Source organism: Acipenser ruthenus, chromosome 24 (genome assembly GCF_902713425.1).
Source record: "Acipenser ruthenus chromosome 24, fAciRut3.2 maternal haplotype, whole genome shotgun sequence".
NCBI lineage: Eukaryota > Metazoa > Chordata > Actinopteri > Acipenseriformes > Acipenseridae > Acipenser > Acipenser ruthenus.
The window spans coordinates 7,031,472-7,052,695 of NC_081212.1; the positions used below are offsets into that span (position 1 = coordinate 7,031,472).

At 43.8% G+C, this 21,224-nt stretch overlaps 1 protein-coding gene across 2 annotated transcripts in view; it reads left to right on the top strand.

The window, feature by feature from the left end:
* The window catches only part of LOC117429441 (huntingtin-interacting protein 1-like), a 45,690-nt gene that overhangs the window by 7,666 nt on the left and 16,800 nt on the right, over window positions 1-21,224 (top strand). The window contains exons 1-10 of one of the 2 annotated variants that reach the window (XM_058998261.1): window positions 2,286-2,770; window positions 16,108-16,171; window positions 16,590-16,732; window positions 17,185-17,241; window positions 17,466-17,546; window positions 18,004-18,080; window positions 18,566-18,627; window positions 19,619-19,759; window positions 20,277-20,334; window positions 20,711-20,786. In XM_058998261.1, the coding sequence (XP_058854244.1) occupies window positions 2,753-2,770; window positions 16,108-16,171; window positions 16,590-16,732; window positions 17,185-17,241; window positions 17,466-17,546; window positions 18,004-18,080; window positions 18,566-18,627; window positions 19,619-19,759; window positions 20,277-20,334; window positions 20,711-20,786 (777 nt within the window). In that variant the 5' untranslated portion in view covers window positions 2,286-2,752. Of the gene's footprint in view, window positions 1-2,285; window positions 2,771-16,107; window positions 16,172-16,589; window positions 16,733-17,184; window positions 17,242-17,465; window positions 17,547-18,003; window positions 18,081-18,565; window positions 18,628-19,618; window positions 19,760-20,276; window positions 20,335-20,710; window positions 20,787-21,224 lie in introns of those variants that run through there. The other variant, XM_058998260.1, reaches the window with a different exon arrangement.

Sequence of the window (21,224 nt, forward strand, 5' to 3'; positions counted from 1 at the left end):
ATTAGGTAGTTGAAGATTATTGCTGTTGGGTCTGTGAAACCAGCATTTTCTTTTTTTTAATAAATATTCTTGAAAACCAACATTGGTCTAAAACAGTTGTCTGAATTGGAAACCAGCGAGAAGTATTCCCATGTGTGCAGTGTGGCTGCAGTATAGCCGTGACACATCCCATAATGCTGTTCAGAGCACATCCCATAATGCTGTTCAGAGCACATCCCATAATGCTGTTCTGAGCTGCTTTGAGTCTGTGTAAGGATGGTGCTCTAACAGGATGGTAAGCCCAGAATTAGGGCTCTATTTTTTCATGGTTATCCCAGATTTCACGATTTCCGTATAATATGATGTTCCTTGCGAGACTGGTCATTTCTGAAAGAATAGTGTAAACATACATTGTTTTTATCACGTAAAAATACAGAAAATGATTAATTTTGAATACGTAGTTGTAGGCTGTGAAATGAGCTGTTTTTTTTACCGTGGAAAACAATACAGCCCTACTGCTAATTAATGACACGCTTCAGCCAGCGCAGGCTGAAGCTGCTGCTTTGTCACAGTGAGAACGTCTCAGTGGCACTCTCCCAGCTAGCCATAGATTCTGGTCAGCATTGAATTGAAGTGAATGCTTGGAAATGTCCATTTGTAAGCCTTGAACCTGTTTACTACAGTGACACACATACGTTTGTTTAAGATTAGTCATGTGTTTTTGAGGGTGTAAGACATGAGCCCTCTGCACCCCCTGGGAATGGCACAGTGCTGCAGGGGAACGGCACAGAGCAGCAGTGTTGTGTGCTTCCCTCGAGACCGCCCTGGACTGGAGAGAGCCCCCTTTCTCTTCTCCTCAAAAATGCCCTGGACAGTTCAGTCTCCATGCCCTTCCAATCCTCACAATGTTAAAATGCAAATTAGAAGGAAAATACAAGCTGGTCTTCAGTCTGTGTATTTAACATTATTTATCCAGATTTAAACTCCAAAACCAGCCCCTTAGCCCCTGGTGTTTGAAGCTCTCTGAATGATTTTCTTCTCTCCTGGACTTGTAAGTGAGATGACAGAAGGTTAAGTGTAATGTGCAGCTCCACCCCAGAGCCCTGGTTATCAAAGCCAGGCTGTCTGCACCTGTGGCTCCCCCCAGCCAGCCTGGGGAATGAAGCCAGACTCTCCAGCTCTGTCAATAATGAGTGCTGTGGGATACTGGCTTGTTAATTACAGTCTGGTGAGAGATGCAGACTGCTCTTTCCTCTGAGTGTGCATACAGAGACACTGAGTGGCGAGGATATAGTAGGGAACACTATAGAGAGTGTGGAAGGGGTTACCAAGCCAAGCTTATGATAGCACAAATATTTGAGACTGCCAGTATGAGGATGTAAGTAGCTGCCTGTCCCATGTGTCTGTGTGTAGTTATATCTGAGCAGGGTCTGGTCCAGCACTAACTCATTCTAACTCTCGGCAGTGCCTTTAACATTGCATCCCTGTGTGCATGCATGCGATGTGGCCACAAGAGGGAGTATTGCCAGCGTGTGTTTTGTGGATTTTCTTTTTTGTTTGTTTTTGTGTTTCTGGTCTCGGATATCGTTTTGGTAAGACATCCTGCAGAAAATAAAACGTGTGCTATTTCTGTCGAGCTGCGGTTCCTCCTTGAGCCCTCGATTTAATACTGCCAGGAAGCGGTTAAATAATCCATCACAGGAAACTTCAGGTCTTTACGGCAAGACTTTTTAATCACTCAAGATAGCTCTGATGGCTTTAGGTCTAACTTTGTAATTTATGTCAAGGTAAAAAAAAATACTAATGAAAGGGTTTGCACAGCATGAAGACTCCACTGTGATGAGGGAAGGAGTGAAACAGTCCCGTAGTTCTGGAACAGTAGTGAAAAGGACAGCAGCTGTTGGTTGCACAGCGGCAGCAGTGAAAGGGTGCAGACTGCAGGGAAACCCGCTCCCTTTGTGTGTCGCTCAGCTTCATTTCCTCAGACCCAGCGTGTGTCTGTTCAGGGGGGGGGGGGGGGGTGAGTGTGAGCTCTCGGGCTTCAGTGCTTGTTCAAGCACACCACCAACCATCTGAATTCCTCTCCTGTTGTCCCCGAGTCTCCAAACTAGAATCGCCTTTTGTTATTCAAATTGCCAAGGTTTTAAAGCTGATGTGGGGGGCTTTTTTCTGCTGAAAGGCATTGATTAGAGGCTGGATCTTGCCTTGTGATTCCTCCCCCCTTCAAAAAATACAACCGGGCGGCCCTACAGAGGAGGAGGAGGAGGAGGAGGAGGAGGAGGGAGAGAGAGAGAGAGAGAGAGAAACGGACGGATGGACAGCCATCAGACTTGGATTAAATTGTCTGCAGCTTCTAATTCACAGACAGCTTGTAAACACACACACTCACACACTTGCACAACTGGAAAGCAGTGTTCTCCGTCCCTTCTGCTCTCTTTCCTGGGCTGGGTAACGACTTCCAGACGCTGCTTTCTTCTTTATTTTTCCTCTCTTTTTTTTTTTTTTTGTTTGCCTCTTTGGATGCTGCCGACGTCTCTCCCTCAGCCGTCACTAACAGGATTTATTATTTGCTATTCACAAAGAGAGAGGGCGAGCAGGAAGAGAGCGAGAGAGCGAGAGAGGAGGAGGCAGCAAGCTAACGGGGATCCGATGGCTCTTTAGGACTCATGTTGAGCTAAGGAGCCCCAGGGCGGTCTGTTTGTAGCAGGCTAACAAGGATATATGCTCATTTCAGCTGTTTAATTGGGCAGAGGACTATTTTGTACCTGAAACCATGGACCTCGGAAAAATGGTAAGTGATTGTGTGTGAGTGTGTGTGTGTGTGTGAGTGTGTGTGTCTCTAGAGCAACAGTTCACGGAGTAAAGGGTGGGGGTTGGAATTTCTTTTCTGTCTCCTTGTTTTGAGCATCAGTTTTGTCCTGCATGGCTGGTGCTTCACTAGAAGGAGAAGCGAACGCTTGGTATCGTAGTCTTGTGCATCTCTGGTAATTTCTCTGTACCGAGTGTTTATTTCCATTCATTTTGAAATGCATTTGAATCCAGTGCTGGCTTGTTGTTTCTCTGTGGCTAGTTGTGGGACATGCCTTGCTGCTTCTTCACCTCTCCATCACCAGCGTAGTAACACTGTAGGAGCATCATTTTTATTATTAGAAGTGTTTTATTGAATGGACAGCCTTTTCTTCTCATGCCTATCCGCAGTACAAGTACAGGGTGTCAGGTTTGCTCTGCTGAGTCCTTTGCCCGAGTGTCTCGCTGCTGGGGCTGCTAGGGGCTTGCAGCCGCCCCCCATCTCCATTACTGCGATCTCCGCTCTGCTCTTTAACACCTGCTAGCCAGACTGAACTCTGGACACTCAAGGCAGGAACTCAAACACTCGGGTCCCTGAGCTGATATGTAGTTGATTTCAAACTGCTGGAAGGTTCCCTATCCATTTATTTATTTGATAATCTGTGGAATTATATTTTATCCAAAACCGTGTCTCATGACTCAATCAGAAACAAATGCAAACAGTTGTGTTGATACAAAACAACGTGGGAGGGAGTTTGGTTAGAGGGTAGAGCACAGTGCATTGCAGCAAAAGGACCTGTCTCTTACAGGAATCGTGGACCGCTGTGGACAAACCAAGCTCTTTACTTAAGCAACATGTGATGTGTGACATTCTAAAGACTTTTAGGGGGAAAACAGCTGGTGTCACCTGAGTTTTGAGCTAGATTTGAGCTTCATCGGTTGCTTGTGTAATATGTTCTGATACCTGGGGGTACCACAGACTTTTTTTGTTTTGTTTATTTAAAAATATACTTTGTAAAAATACCCACTCTGTTTCACATGACACGGTTTGAACTTTAAGAGGATGTGGGCAGATAATCTAAATTAAGCACAAAGAGAATGTGAAACTGAACTCGACACAGAGAATAGTGTACAGGACACAGTGAACCAGGCCTGGGACGGGAGAGGTGCTCTGGGGTCTGTGGCAGTAACTCTGACTCCACTACAAGGAAACCTGCTCATAAAACAAGTCCAGGATCTCAATGAAAAGCCTGTAGCCTTTTATGGAGGCAAACGGTAGGCCTACCACTGTATAAATATATATATACAGCTCTGGAAAAAATTAAGAGACCACTGCAAAATTATCAGTTTCTCTGGTTTTACTATTTATAGGTATGTGTTTGGGAAAAATGAACATTTTTGTTTTATTCTATAAACTACTGACAACATTTCTCCCAAATTCCAAATATTATTATTATTATTATTATTATTATTATTATTATTATTATTATTATTATTATTTGTTTATTTAGCAGATGCCTTTATCCAAGGCGACTTACAGAGACTCGGGTGTGTGAACTATGCATCAGCTGCAGAGTCACTTACAATTACGTCTCACCCGAAAGACAGAGCACAAGGAGGTTAAGTGACTTGCTCAGGGTCACACAATGCGTCAGTGGCTGAGCCGGGATTTGAACCGGGGACCTTCTGGTTACAAGCCCTTTTCTTTAACCACTAGAGCATTTATTTGCAGAAAATGACAACTGGTCAAAATAACAAAAAAGATGCAGTGTTGTCAGACCTCGAATAATGCAAAGAAAATAAGTTCATATTCATTTTTAAACAACACAATACTAATGTTTTAACTTAGGAAGAGTTCAGAAATCAATATTTGGTGGAATAACCCTGATTTTCAAGCACAGCTTTCATGCGTCTTGGCATGCTCTCCACCAGTCTTTCACATTGATGTTGGGTGACTTTATGCCACTCCTGGCGCAACAATTCAAGCAGCTCGGCTTTGTTTGATGGCTTGTGACCATCCATCTTCCTCTTGATCACATTCCAGAGGTTTTCAATGGGGTTCTGGTCTGGAGATTGGGCTGGCCATGACAGGGTCTTGATCTGGTGGTCCTCCATCCACACCTTGATTGACCTGGCTGTGTGGCATGGAGCATTGTCCTGCTGGAAAAACCAATCCTCAGAGTTGGGGAACATTGTCAGAGCAGAAGGAAGCAAGTTTTCTTCCAGGACAACCTTGTACTTGGCTTGATTCATGCCAAAGCTGCCCAATTCCAGCCTTGCTGAAGCACCCCCAGATCATCACTGATCCTCCACCACATTTCACAGTGGGTGCGAGACACTGTGGCTTGTAGGCCTCTCCAGGTCTCCGTCTAACCATTAGACGACCAGATGTTGGGCAAAGCTGAAAATTGGACTCATCTGGGGGTGCTTCAGCAAGGCTGGAATCGGGCAGATTTGTCTTTGTGAAGGACGCATGAATCAAGGTTGTCCTGGAAGAAAACTTGCTTCCTTCTGCTCTGACAATGTTCCCTTCCTAAGTTAAAACATTAGTATTGTGTTGTTTAAAAATGAATATGAACTTATTTTCTTTGCATTATTCGAGGTCTGACAACACTGCATCTTTTTTGTTATTTTGACCAGTTGTCATTTTCTGCAAATAAATGCTCTAAATGACAATATTTTTATTTGGAATTTATATATATATATATATATATATATATAACCTACCTCTTATAATAGGCTTGATTCAGGAATTGCAGTGTTATCTGTTTGTATCTTTTGAGTTTGTTTGTTTGTTTGTTTGTTTGTTTGTTTATTGAGTTTGTATTATTGCTGAGGATCATGTTTGAGATCGTCCTTCTAAAGGCAGAAGAGATAAGCCTCTGTTCTGTAGATAACTTGCCCTGAACAGTTTTAATTGGGGGAGGGGGGGGAGATACAGACGTGCTCAAATTTGTTGGTACCCTTACAGCTCATTGAAATAATGCATCATTCCTCCTGAAAAGTGATGAAATTAAAAGCTATTTTATCGTGTATACTTGCATGCCTTTGGTAGGTCATAGAATAAAGCAAAGAAGCTGTGAAAAGAGATGAATTATTGCTTATTCTACAAAGATATTCTAAAATGGCCTGGACACATTTGTTGGTACCCCTTAGAAAAGATAATAAATAATTGGATTATAGTGATATTTCAAACTAATTAGTTTCTTTAATTAGTATCACACATGTCTCCAATCTTGTAATCAGTCATTCAGCCTATTTAAATGGAGAAAAGTAGTCACTGTGCTGTTTGGTATCATTGTGTGCACCACACTGAACATGGACCAGAGAAAGCAAAGGAGAGAGTTGTCTGAGGAGATCAGAAAGAAAATAATAGACAAGCATGGTAAAGGTAAAGGCTACAAGACCATCTCCAAGCAGCTTGATGTTCCTGTGACAACAGTTGCAAATATTAATAAGAAGTTTAAGGTCCATGGAACTGTAGCCAACCTCCCTGGGCGCGGCCGCAAGAGGAAAATCGACCCCAGATTGAACAGAAGGATAGTGCGAATGGTAGAAAAAGAACCAAGGATAATTGCCAAAGAGATACAAGCTGAACTCCAAGGTGAAGGTACGTCAGTTTCTGATCGCACCATCCGTCGCTTTTTGAGCGAAAGTGGGCTCCATGGAAGAAGATCCAGGAGGACTCCACTTTTGACAGAAAAACATAAAAAAAGCCAGACTGGAATTTGCTAAAATGCATATTGACAAGCCACAATCCTTCTGGGAGAATGTCCTTTGGACAGATGAGTCAAAACTGGAGCTTTTTGGCAAGTCACATCAGCTCTATGTTCACAGACGAAAAAATGAAGCTTTCAAAGAAAAGAACACCGTACCTATAGTGAAACATGGAGGAGGCTCGGTTATGTTTTGGGGCTGTTTTGCTGCGCCTGGCACAGGGTGCCTTGAATCTGTACAGGGCACAATGAAATCTCAAGACTATCAAGGCATTCTGGAGCGAAACGTACTGCCCAGTGTCACAAAGCTCTGTCTCAGTCGCAGGTCATGGGTCCTCCAACAGGATAATGACCCAAAACACACAGCTAAAAGCACCCAAGAATGGATAAGAACAAAACATTGGACTATTCTGAAGTGGCCTTCTATGAGTCCTGATCTGAATCCTATCGAACATCTATGGAAAGAGCTGAAACTTGCAGTCTGGAGAAGGCACCCATCAAACCTGAGACAGCTGGAGCAGTTTGCTCAGGAAGAGTGGGCCAAACTACCTGTTAACAGGTGCAGAAGTCTCATTGAGAGCTACAGAAAACGTTTGATTGCAGTGATTGCCTCTAAAGGTTGTGCAGCAAAATATTAGGTTAGCGGTCCCATCATTTTTGTCCATGCCATTTTCATTTGTTTTCTTATTTACAATATTATGTTGAATAAAAAATCAAAAGCAAAGTCTGATTTCTATTAAATATGGAATAAACAATGGTGGATGCCAATTACTTTTGTTTGTTTCAAGTTATTTCAGAGAAAATTGTGAATTCTTCATTTTTTGTGGAGGGGTACCAACAAATTTGAGCACGTCTGTAAATAAGTCAATTTGACTCGGTAACTTTTATTTGTCTCAAATACAGCTGTGGAAAAATAAAGCCTGTGTGAACTTCCTTCTGGTCTTATGTTTGTGTGACTCTAGGACTCCCAGCTTGTGAACTACAGCAGTGTGCACATTGATTAGAGCACCTCATTGCTTCTGTGTTTAGTTATAGTATATGAAATCAAACCACTGGAACTGAAAATATTGGAAATAGGCAAATTATTGATTGTCTAATTTAATTGATGACTATAATAGGTCACACCTGCAATTCATTCAAAATAGTAAGAGAAAAGGAACACATTGCCACTAATGGTAAAATGCAGGAGACTTTTTAGAAGTTGTTTAAGATGCCTAATTAAAGCACAAAGTGGTGTAACATTTTCACACACGAGTGCCTGTTGTTTCTGTATCACTGATAACTGACCGTGAATTGAAATTCTCACCCCCAGAGGTTTTCATGCAGGCAGGTATATAAAGCACATAAATGACAAATCGTGAGGTGTTCTAATACATTGGCACACGACTGTATATCGGTTAGCAATTCGATTGACGAGAGTGGAAAGATCTCCACTCCCACAACGCAGGATGACTCGAATGCAAGAATAAAAATGAACGTAAAAGAAAATGATGATCTTCAACACATTTAACAGTACATATTATCTCTAAACCACTGTGCATAACTGTTTCATTTTTGTTTAGGAGCGCAAAGTTTACAGCCTGTTGTAACATAAACTATATCTTAAATAAACTGAAAAAGATAAATGTGTTAATCAGATTATTCTGCCTTTCATTGTAACTGTGGTGGCATTCAGTAGAGGGAACATTGTAAAGGGGTGTGTGAGCAGAAACCTTCGGACAGAAGGGCTACAGTTTATTAAAGAAGGTTGAAAACCACTGGAGTGGACTGTATGTGTTAATGTAAAGAATTCTTAAGCTGTCAAAATGAAAATATTTGATACTGGAGCCTCGGTTTGCTGAAATTACACTGCCCAAACATCCACGTGCACTGTGAAGCAATGCAGTGTGCAAACCATACCAAGTACAATCCTGCACACCTGTGCTGTGTGTGGCTCTGCAGTCCAGCACACCTGTGTGTGTGTGGCTCTGCAGTCCTGCACACCTGTGCTGTGTGTGTGTGTGTGTGTGTGTGTGTGTGTGTGTGTGTGTGTGTGTGTGTGTGTGTGGCTCTGCAGTCCTGCACACCTGTGCTGTGTGTGGCTCTGCAGTCCTGCACACCTGTGCTGTGTGTGGCTCTGCAGACAGGTGCATGCATGCCAGGCCAGTGTGTTTCTAGAGATATGGCTGTGCCGAGTCCCACAGGTGCTCATGTATTGCAATGCAGTTGTTCCTTTTATTTTTTCCTTTTCAAAGATATATATTGCAACCCTGGTGGTAAATGGTATGTGAATATGGCCGTCTGTCTTGTATTTGTAATCAACAAAGCTGCCTGCGTGTGTTTTGTCTTCCTCCCCCCTCAGCAGCCCGGGTTACACAATCTCCGTTCAGGTCAGGCCTTGGCTGTTTACTTACCAGTGATCTAAATCTAATCAGCACTTCCGGTTTAAACAGGGGTGGGGATGGGTCATTCACCCCAAAGATTCTCTGTGTCTCTGAGGCTCTACCATCTGCACAGGAAACCCAGGGAGATTTCAAAAGCCTGCTCTCCAGACTCTGTGTGTGTGTGTGTGTGTGTGTGTGTGTGTGTGTGTTGTTTTTTATGGACAAAATAGGCTACAACAAAACATACACTTATGTAAGGTTATTTGAAACACATTTTTTGTTTGTTTGTTTAATACGGTCGTGTGCAAATGTATTGGAACACCTCAAGAGTTGTCCTTTATATCCTTGTATATACCTACCAGGTACACTGGGGTATATACACCAAGGTGACAGTAATTCAGTGCTACGCCCCAACTAATGAAGCAGATCTAGAGGAGAAAGATGACTTTTATGTCAGGCTTCAAGCAGAGGCGGGCGTGACTCCAGCGCACAACATACTTGTAGTTGTGGGAGATCTCAACGCTAAGGTAGGAGCAGACAACAAAGGGAATGAGAGATCAATGGGGAAAAAATGGATGTGGAGTTATGAATGTTGGTTGATCTCTGTGGCATAAATAACCTGGTGATTGGTGGAACCCTTTCCCCCACAGAAATATTCACAAAATATCCTGGCACTCTCCTAATGGAAGAGACAAGAACCAAATTGATCACTTCATGATAAAGTGGAGACGAGCCTTGCAAGATGCAAGAGTGAAACGAGGAGCAGACATTGGTAACGACCGTCACCTAGTGACAGCATAATTAAACTGAAACTCAAACGCACTGGACCGCCAACTAGAACACAAGGACGTCTAGACGTTCCCATGTTGGTAAGCTACAGAACAGGTTTCAGACCCTCATAAACACAGAGGAAAATGAAGATGAAGAAAGACAGATCTCCAATATTAATGAAGAATGGGGAAAGACAGATCTCCAATATTAATGAAGAATGGGGAAAGGTTGCTACAGCATACACCAAAACAGGCAGGTTCATTTTAGGCTACATGAAGAAACACCATAAAGCATGGCTGAGCCCTGAGACCTGGAAAATCACTGATGAGAGAAAAAAGCAGAAAAGAAAAGTCTCAGCGTTTGAAAGACAGATACCAAGAACAGTACCGTGAAATAAACCGACAAGTGAAACGATCAACAAGAGCTGATCAAAGGAAGTTTATTGATGAGCTGGCATCCGAAGCAGAGGATGCAGCCCAAAGCAACAGGGAGCAGTGTTCCGCATTCCTCGTCAGATCTGCGGGAAACGGCAAAACATTAATATGTGCTTGACAAACAGGGCAAGCTCCTCACCAATAAAAAGGAACAAGAGAAAAGATGGGTTGAGCACTTTCAAGAAACGCTCAACAGACCAGAACCAGTGTTTCCAGCTCCTGTTTAAGACTGGGCATCACACTGATCCCCCCGGTAAGGGAGGAGGTAATCAGAGCCATGAAATCCCAGAAGAGCTCCTGGACAGGATCAGATTAATGCTGAACTACTCAAGATCAACCCTGAAGTAGCAGCCCGCAGCCTCATCCCCCTGTTTAAAGCAATCTGAAAGAACACAGTGAGTGGTGTAAAGGGACAATAATTAAACTCCCTAAGAAAGGGTCATTGCGGGATTGTAATAACTGGCGAGGAATTTCACTTCTCTCAGTTCCTATTAAGATCTTTTGTAAGATCATAATGCAACAGACATCATCTGCAATCAACAGTTTAGAAGCAAATGCGGATGTATTGATCATATCTTCACCCTTCGTAATATCATAACAGTGTACTGAGTGGCACCGGCAGCTCTATGTGAACTTCATAGACTTTGAGAAGGCTTTTGATAACGTGCACAGAGAAAGCCTATGGAAAATCTTAAGATGACATGGTATCCCTATCCATATGGTAAATATCATAAAGCAGTTCTATCAGAACTTCACTTGTACTGTGGGAACGAGTGAGATCAGTTTCCAAGTCAAGTCCGGTGTGAGACAAGGCTGTGTAATGTCAGCTGTCCTTTTCAACATTGTAATTGATTGGTTACTCCAACGTACCACAGAGGACCAATGAAAAGGGATTAGGTGGACACCATTTTCTGATCTTGAAGATCTCGATTATGTAGATGACCTAGCCCTTTTATCACATACAATAGCTCACCTGCAAGAAAAAACTGAAAGGCTCAGTACCTTTGGACAGCAAGTTGGACTATCAGACGAATGTAATGTCAGTAAACCCTGCAAAGCTAGTGCCTATAACTCTCGGGCAACATGTGTTCACCTCTACAGAGGAATTCCCATAGCTTAGGAGCATCGTTTGCAGAGATGGTGGAGCCGGCAAGGACATTGGAAATAGACTAGGGTAAGCACGACCAGCGTTCATCCAATTGAAACGGATCTGGAAGTCACAATTGTACAGTAGGAAAACTAAACTCAAAATATACCAAAGCTGCATGTTATCTACACTTCTATATGGTTCAGCATGCTGGCGGGTGACCATCTTAGGAAATTGTCCAGCTTTCACACCACCTCAGGAAAATTTACGCTGATCTTATGGCCTCAAATTATCTCAAACAAGGACCTTCTTCAAAAACTCAAACAGGAAGACATGAAAACCATCATGACCAGAAGGAGGTGGAACTGGGTTGAGCATGTTCTTCGGAAGGAAAGCTGCAGCATCACCAGAATTGCATTACAATGGACACCTGAAGGCCAAAGGAAATGTGGGCGACCAAAAACAACCTGGCGCAGAACTGTGGAGGCAGAGCTGAAACAGATGGGTCAATCCTGGGGCTCTGTGGAGAGAATTGCCAAGGACCGCTCACAATGGAGAACCTTTGCTGCTGCCCTATGTGTCAGTAGGCATGATGGGTATGAGTGAGTGAGTGAGTGATATACCTACCTGCATTAAAATCTCAAGGTGTCCGAATTTCAATTTCCATGTGTGAAAATGTTAGACCACTTTGTGTTTTAATTAGGAATCTTGAACAACTTCTAAAAAGTCTCCTGCATTTTACCATTTGTGGCAATGTGTTCCTTTTCTCTTACTATTTAAAATTAATTGCATGTGTGGCCTATTAAAGTCATCAATTGAATTAAACAATCACTAATTTGCCTATTTTGACGATGTCCAAGATTTTCAGTTCCAGTGGTGTGATTTCACATGCACAACAGAAGCAATGGGGTGTTGTAATCAATGTGCACACTGCTGTAGTTTAGTATCTAGTAATATAGTTTTACTAGGAGCAGGGCTATACCTTGAATATTGCTAGAGCAATCCAGTGTGAGTGTGAAGCTGATTGCCATTAACCCCGTGCGGTTTTTTTTTTTCTCGGTCTGTCTGTTGTAACTTTCTGCTTGCAGCTTGTTGCCTTCTTGCACATGCAGACTGGAAGGTGTTTCCCAACAGATTCTTGCGTGGCCCTGTTTCTTTATCGTTGTGAGCTTTGATACAGTGATACAGTTTCAATTTAGAAGTGCATTTAAAATGTCAATAACGTTGCGTTGGTAGAAAGACGATTTTAAAATCACCTTTTATAAATTGATCATTTTAACATATAATGTTAAACCACCAGTGTTTTAAATATTAAAATAGGACCAAGACAGGCATTTGACTGGCTTTCAATGACAAAAACACACGAAGGCTCCTCATACACTCTTTTAGGGTTGGTCTTCACAAAGATCCCCTTTTAATGATTTAAGCAATGCCGTTATTGAGACCTGCCACCGTTTTAGATCAATTGGATTGAATCATAGGTCTGTAACATCTGCCTTCAGATACTGGCCCGATATCAGGATGGTGCTTGCAGTGTGTCCCCTGCCAAGGATTTACATGGGATGATCCCAGCATGTGGGAAAATGTCATAAAAAACGTTTCTGCAGATTTACATCAAAATCAGACAAGCACTTATCAAGACATAGCTTTGGATAGCTCAGCTAATCAAGTGTCTGTGCCATTACCTACATACTGCCCTGCCGAATATACAGTAGAATAACTTCCTGTAACAAATGACACTTGGGTCTAGTTAATAGATCTTAATAACGCCACTGTTACTGTTTAGGCCCTGTTTTAATTAATTAAATGACGGCATTTAGGTCTGCCACTGATGAGATCTATTGAGTAGACCCCACTGTGCCTTCGTTTGACCAACCAAGTAGATGTCAACAGTACTCCTGCAAAACGGTCCCCATGCCCTAGATTCAGATACCCTGAAGAGCATCCTGCTTTCTCTGAAAATATTAAAGTGACTAATATCTGAATGGACAGATTTATCCACCTGGAGGCTCTGTTATCATTGCAATAATAAGCCCTGTTGCACTTTTCCTATTTTTAGTTTCGCTGTGTGTGGGCATGCTTCCTATCTAGGTCAGATCCCATTCCATTGACTTTCACTCCATCCTCTCGTTGAGCTGTGTGGAAATCCAGGTGGAGAGTTCATGCTGGAGCAGCTTTCTGACACAGCGGTGTGCCGTGCAGTCAGCTCAGATCATTGCAGAGCATCCGTCCTGGTGCCAGGGCTAGGTGTGTGTGTGTGTGTGTGTGTGTGTGTGTGTGTGTGTGTCCTGTGATTAAGAGTGAGAGTACAGTTGTTGCCAGCACACTCATTATGAAAGACAGTGCTCTTTTCCTGCATTGCTGCAGGAGCACTGCGGTTAGTTTTTGTGTGAGAACATTTTATTTTGATGTTTAAAGCAACACTTGGTCTGATAATCTAAACAGTGGCAGATCTGGATACTGGTGATCTTGAACTGTGTATTGATCCAGCTGTGGTTTCCCCTAGCCTGGGTGACATACTGATCAGCTTTTTAACACTGCTACACAAAATACAAAATACAGTGCAACAGACCGGTACTGTTGGGATCATTAAAGTAGACCAACTCCACTGTGTCAAATGCTGCTGGAGCGCCTAGTCCCATCAGTGAGCAAGAGAAGTAAAGGGACACAGAATGCCCACATGTGGATTGTCTTGTGCGCTTTTAACCTAGACCCCAGCCAGCACAGTGCTTGTTTCTAGGTGTTGCTTCGGACACCGCGATGCACAGAATCCTGTGCTGGACTAGACTGCCTAGCCTGGCACTGTGTTGATCGACTTTATTGGGCAGCTCTGCGGAAGCCATGCCCATTGGTTCCAGTTCCTCGGACTGACTCATGAGTTTCCATTGAATCTCAAAGCTCTTCTTTACTCCTCCAGCATCACAGCCGGCCCCCTGTCCCTCTGCGCTTCTAATCTCTATTGTCTTGTTTCAATTCTCCCACTCCCTCCGCATCTCCAGGAACCCTGCCCTGGCGTGTCGGGCAAGCTCCGAGCTCTCCTGCTCAGTTTACTACGAACCAAGCGGGTAGCCATTCACTGAAACTAAACTCTGGGATATCGGCCACTCAGTCTGTTCAGTACTTTAGCAATGTGCTGTTACTGGGAATCAATGTGAATTTGTCCATAAATTGTGGTTGGTTGTGAGTTTTGCAAAATCAATAAGCGACTGGCAAGTAAGATTAGTGGGTCTGTGAAACCAGCCGGAAGTGCAATTAGTTCACGGAAGTTAGCGGAAACACATGCAGTTATTCATAAACATGGAAGCCGTGACTGCTGGATACAACAGGCACCCTTCAGACGGATTCACTGATACAATACAACTTATTTTTATACAGCGCTCTTCATGCAAAGCATCCCGGGGCGCTTCACAATAAAACCAACAAATAAAAAGGAAGCCAACGGCCAAGCAATCCAGCTGAGAAATAACAAGCAACTGGAACAGATTAAAAAGCTCCAACCGTGCCAGCATCCTAAAGGCAGGGAGCATAACTACCAAATACCCTCGCCCTTCCGGATTTCAATCCTGATCGTATAAATAAAAACGGCAGGTACTGCTTACTGAATAAATGGCCACATGACTCGCAAGGGTGTCCCTTGAGCGCCCCCTGCAGCGAAACCCGGTGAACACAGAGTCGACTGTGTCCAGTGCTCATGGCATGCTGCGCACTCTTTGTGTCACTCCGCTCGCTAATGCTTTTACCCTGGGGTGGTTCTTTTTACAGTAGTTGCCCTTTGCTCCATCACTCTCATCAAAGCTGCGCTCTTGCTCCCCATGGCGTAGTTTTACCAGTGTGAATATTTCATGAGAAGAAGCTGGGGTCGTACATTTTTAACCAGTTTGAATCTCATGCTTGTGCTAGCATTCATCCGCCTGTAAAAAAGCATGGTGTCAAACAAGCAAGCATGGAAGGAAGGAAGGAAGGTGACCCTCCTGCAAGGTCAAGGCTATTGGAGTGATGGGATAGTTTCTGTACGATACGTACTGTAGGTGTGCCTCGGAACACAATAGAGCAATCACACACGTCTATAGACCATTGCCCATGCACAGTGTCATTTTTTTCAACAGCTGCAGAAAGTGCTAGTTAATCATGGTGAGTGATTCTAACCCAGAGATGACTGTACCCCATTGTGCCATCACATCAGATACCATCATGCTTCTAAAATAAGAGATTTTCAGAAATAAGCCGCTTGTGTGGGAGTTTGTATTATGACCTCTTTGTGTTTTGTACTTTTGAGTTCCTGTATTTATCTACATAATCATTTTTCTTCTTTTGCTGTATTTATTTTCAGTGTGTCTGACATGTGGAGCGCTGTATGAATTTGAAGTGGCGTCAGTGTCAGTAGCCAGGTTGCATTGAACAGGTGGCTGTGAATGTGTGAGCGAGCCCCAGCTACAGCTCGCTCTGTCTTACCCAGCCCCAGATGTTAGATGGATGATAATGTAACAGGAACATGAATTATTGATTCAGATTATCTCAAGTTAATTGCATAGCCATTCTATTGCCTGCGGGAGCTGACCTGTTAAGGTTTGAACCACACGTCAGGCCCTTTGTTAAACCTGACCTTGAAAACGGAGCGAATACATTTAATTGATGTTGGTACAGGAGAAGGCAGTGAAGCTTTCTGGAGTTTTGTAAGGTGTGTCACTCTGGATAAGTCTTCAATATCAGACTACTGACAAGCCTAAAAGTTTGATCAAACTACAGTGTATTACGATAGACAGATCAGCCAAAAAAAAATCTGATATTGATGAGCAGTGCAACAAACGCATCATGGAATGGTCCGTTATGCAGTTCAAAAGGAATGCTAAAAACATTTGAAGACCAAGCCATTAATGAATAAAGCAGAACCACTTTATTTATTTTTAACGCATGCACTTTATTGAAATTGAATTGAATTGCATTTCAGTTTCTCTTTTTTTTTTCTACAGGCTGTCAGCATCAACAAGGCCATTAATGCTCAAGAGGTTGCTGTGAAGGAGAAGCATGCCAGGAATATCCTTTGCACAGTGTGTGAGTGTGAGGGGACTGTGAGGCAGGGGCAGGGCAGAAGCAGCTGTGAGGTTTGGATGTGCTGAGGGGCCCCAAGACTTTTAATCATCCATAACTTCAAACACATGCCAGAGCCAGAGTGAAAGGTAGATCATTGTCCCATAACCCAAGCCCCCTTTTTTTAACCTTGCCCAGAATACTGGTTAGTAATCTAGAGTGTATTCCCCCCCCCCCCACCTGTTTCTCCAGAGAGTGTGTGTGTGTGTGTGTGTGTGTGTGTGTTTTTAATTTAATACAAAAACCGCATACTGACAGTTTTACTCACCCAGTCTCAAGGTTTGTTTGAAGGATGGCCCAGTCATTCTCTCCAGCTTTACAGTGCGTCTATGCTGCAGGGTTTTCCTTAACAGCCGGCCCTCACCCTGCATCCTGGGGACGCATCACGAGAAGGGCGCGCTCACGTTCTGGGCCGCAGTCCACCGGCTCCCCCTCTCCAGCAACGCCGTTCTCTGCTGGAAGTTCTGCCACGTCTTCCACAAGCTGCTGCGTGACGGCCACCACAGCGTGAGTCCGACTCCCCGGAGCATGTTCCAGGGCTGGACCGCAGAACCAGGGGGGAAATTCAGTGTGGTTATAGGCGGGTCTGTACACCGACGTCCACTAGATAGGACTCTGGCTTTTGACATGTTGTTACAGATGGAAATGATGGCTTCCGAATGCTCAGTCACAATTCTAGGGTAACAGACAGACGTTTTGGCTTGTGCAATGGCCGATACATTGGAAGAAGGTGATAGCAATTTGTCTAATTGCAGTTTTAACACAGGCAGGCAGGCCATCAAGGGATTCCCGTGCAGTGTCCGCTGTTTGAATTTCAATGAGAACAGTACAGCAGAGCTCAGTAAGCTCCTGAGCGTTCCTTTAAATGTGCGGTTGCCATGGAGATGTGTCTGTACTGCAGATCTGAGCTTCTCTGCCTGCGCTGTTGTGACTCCAGCATCCTTCTCTCTGCTCTTCAGGTCCTGAAAGACTCCATGAGGAACAAGGCAGACTTGAGTGATATGAGCAGGATGTGGGTAAGGAGAGGGGAGAGGGACTGGCTGGGCTGAGCCCCACATGTTTTAAAGTCTTCGTAGCTTGTTCAGTTTTAAATTTTTTTAATATCAGTATTGTGTGTAGGTGCTTAGTGTAATTACTGTAGTTTGTGTACTAGGCTTTGGAATGTGTTCAGTTTTCCAGAGCAACGGAGAATGAAAATAAAGTACCTGGAGAGCTAACCTGCATCTTTCTCTGTGCTCAGGGGCATCTGAGCGAGGGATACGGCAAGCTGTGCAGCATCTACCTCAAACTGCTCATCACCAAAATGGAGTTCCACAGCAAGGTCAGGCCCTCCAGCCACATCGTTCAAACAGCGTGATCTCAAAACATCCTGTTCTCTTTAATAAGCACAAACACACGCACACACACACACACACCATATTTCTGTGGTTACCCAAGGATGAAGTGTGACAGTTTGTAACATTGGTGTATTGTGTTCTACACCTATGTATAGCACAGCATGGTAACGAGACTATAAATGACCCCTCCGCCCCTCTCTGACACACAGACACAGACACAGACAGACACTTTGGTCCGTCGTGTATATAAAGCATCTGGAAGATAAGTGTGCAGGGTGGTGTACTGCAGCATTGTTTTGGTGTGAATTAAATCAATTGAGCCCCATCTGCTCACCTGTTTGCATCAAAAAAATGATCTCCCTAGTTTCTTCCACTGTCTGGATCTGTGTGTCTGTGTTGACCACATGACTGATTCTCTCTCTCTCTCTCTCTCTCTCTCAGAACCCACGCTTTCCTGGGAACCTCATGATGACAGACAAGCAGCTGGACGAGGCCGGCGAGAATGACGTCAACAACTTGTACGTTTTGTGTTTTTTCCTTCCCCTTCGTTTCAAAACCGGGCTTCTGTTTATATCGCTAAGATCTGCAATGTACAGCTCTGGCCAAAAGTTTTGCATCACGCTATAGAATTAACAACCTTTGCTTCATAAAGTCGAATGAAACCTGTTGAATAATGTCACGTTAACATATTGAATTGCATATCGCTTTGTAGTTTTCCATAAACGTAACGAAAAACTGACAAATGTGACATTTTGAAATCTAACATGAAATACTATACTACTATTGTAGCTTCTGGTAGACTTTTGCGATATCATTTAGTAGTTTCTTTGATTACATGATTTTAAATAAAAGATCTAAATATTGTTCATATAGTTGTTATTTAAATTATGTCTCAATCCTAAAATTCTAGGTGATGCAAAACTTCTGACCAGAGCTGACTTGAAACCTAGGCATTACATCTTGTCTATTTGAATTAATTTAGTTTTATAATACTTGTTTTCAGCTTCCAGATGACGGTGGAAATGTTTGACTATCTGGAGTGTGAGCTGAACCTGTTCCTGGCAGGTAAGACTGGGGACTGGGACCTGGGGGTAAGGCCTGGTCTGTTCACCTCTGCTGGCAGGAGTGCCGGAGCGACTGGACAGACTCTCGCAGCTGCCACCCTGCTGTTGCTCCCTCATGCCCTGCGTCCAGCACCCCCTCCCTGATTGCACCAGCTGATGAAACCCAAACAGATGACATCAGGAGCTAAACAGGGGAGCTTTTTGCTGCAGCCGGAAATCTGGGTTCAGGAAACCACACCTCTGTTTAGAAAGAAAACATTCTCCTGGGAGCTAGTTGCCCAGCACGCTCGCTCGCTCCCGCAAACAGACAGTAAGGCATTCAGGGACACACGCCCGCTGTAATACAGAAATACTGAACGAGTACAGTGCAACCTGATTGAACCTGACACTGAACACTAGCAGCTGCTTCGGGCAGGGGGCGGCTCTGACAAGGGGCCTCTGTTATACACTTGTATTGGGAGTGCATTGAGAAGTAAACAGGCTTACTGGAATTGAATCATAAATACATCCTCAACAAATGTATTTTTTCTAAAACGGTGTCATGTATTTATATTACAAGGTGAGGAAAGGACCTTGCGCAAAAGTGACTTTAGCCAGCCGTATACAGGAACACAACTGCCTTCAAATGATATACTTGACATTTAAGTTCAGCTGTCCAGATGTATTTATTCATATTTAATATACGGTCGATTGCCGTGGTCATGCTTTTGAATGAGGGAAACCTCAAGAGACAGATGTGTTTTGCATTTACCGCAGATGCATATTAAACAAGCCTTTTGCAAAAAGAATTCCAGCCGCATTTCAAACCCTTTAGGCTGTTCTGATTTTGTTTTTTTACTTCTGGGACCTTGTGTTTCAAATAAACAGCGTTGCAGGAGAGCACCGTGATAGAGACTGTGTGTGTGTGTGTGTGTAGGCGTGGGTAGGTATTGGTATGTGACAATAATGGGATTCGCATCAGTCTTGTAACTGCGTGCCTGCTTGTCTTGCAGTGTTCAGCTCTCTGGACATGTCCCGCTCCGTGTCTGTGACGACAGCTGGTCAGTGTCGACTGGCCCCCCTCATTCAGGTCATCCTGGACTGCAGCCATCTGTACGACTACATTGTGAAACTGCTCTTCAAACTGCATTCCTGTGAGTGACACACACACACACACACGCATGCACGCACTGTCGGACACACACACACACATGCAATCCTACATGAGCGCTCACACGCGCTGACACACACACATGTTACACACCTCAAAGGACATGGGCGGACTCACAGCACACCCCTAGATCCCATTATGAAATCCATGACCCTCTGCTGTAAGGACGCCCAGTTCCTGTAAATGCATGTATCGTGTGCAAACATTATTAACCCTGAATGTGTTGGGGATATTTAAGTGTTAAAAAATCATTCATAACTTCAAAACGCTCAAGTAAAAACTAGAAGTGTTTCAGCTACTTCATCAGTGTACTGAAGGCACTCTCCAACCGTTTGTCTGCTTGACTTAGTTTCTACTTGGTCGAAACTCACCTGATGAAGACAGGCGCTAAAAGGCGTGTCTGTTTATTTGAATGAAGTCCCAGCTCAGCGCATGCTGGGCTACGTTTCTACTCCAGTGGCAGTGACTTTACCAGCTGCTCTTCCTCTGCTTCCTCCTAGGTCTCCCTGCAGATACCTTGCAAGGCCACCGAGACAGATTCCAGGAGCAGTTCAGGAAGTACGTGGAGAGCCTTGTGCTTCTCTTTCTGTAATCAATGCTGGCACTGGATCGGCACAACTGGAGACTGAATCTTCTCCAATGTGGTTCAGTCTCCATTTCTCACAGGGGATGAGAGAACAGTTCAGTCTCCTCAAGCCTCTAGCCTGTCCAGGACTGGAGGGAGCCCCCTCTCTCTGGGAGGGGGTGGGGAAGCAGTTCAGTCTCACTATGCCCATTCAGTACTGTTTTAGACTGTTCCTGAAATTGACCAGTGCCAATAGTTGAGACCATTTAAATAAATCAATAAATCCCCCAGGTTTTGCTATAGACAGTACCTCTTTGCTTTTTGTACCGCCTGAGACATGCTGTAGACAATATTGTTTTTCTGCCCTAGATTAAAGGATCTGTTCTACCGATCAAGTAACCTGCAGTATTTCAAGAGGCTCATTCAGATCCCACAGCTGCCAGAGGTAAGTTGTAATCCCAGTCAATTTTAGTCATCCAGGCAGAAGCCAATCTAAATCCCGCCACTGCCTTAGAAATGCTTACAATGTCATTTGAGGCACTTAAAAGGGCAGCATGAAAATGGCATTATGTACTTTACTGTAATCTATCACTTCCCGGCTTCATTGATTGCATGATCTGTCGGGATCAATATGCATTAAAGTTTTTGTCCTCATGCATTTGTTAGTTTGGTTTTGTTTGCAAACATTGCATCTTGTTTTTTGGTATATTATCACAGTTTTTGGCAGGAGTTGCTCTTCTGCATACTCTGTTTTTAAGCTGTATCTTGAGGACTGCTTTTCCTGTCAAATCGGAGAGTCATGCAGACCGATGTTTCGTCTAGTGTGTGCACGAGTGTTGGGGATCTGCTGAGGAATCTTCTGCTCTAACAGCTGCGCCTCTCT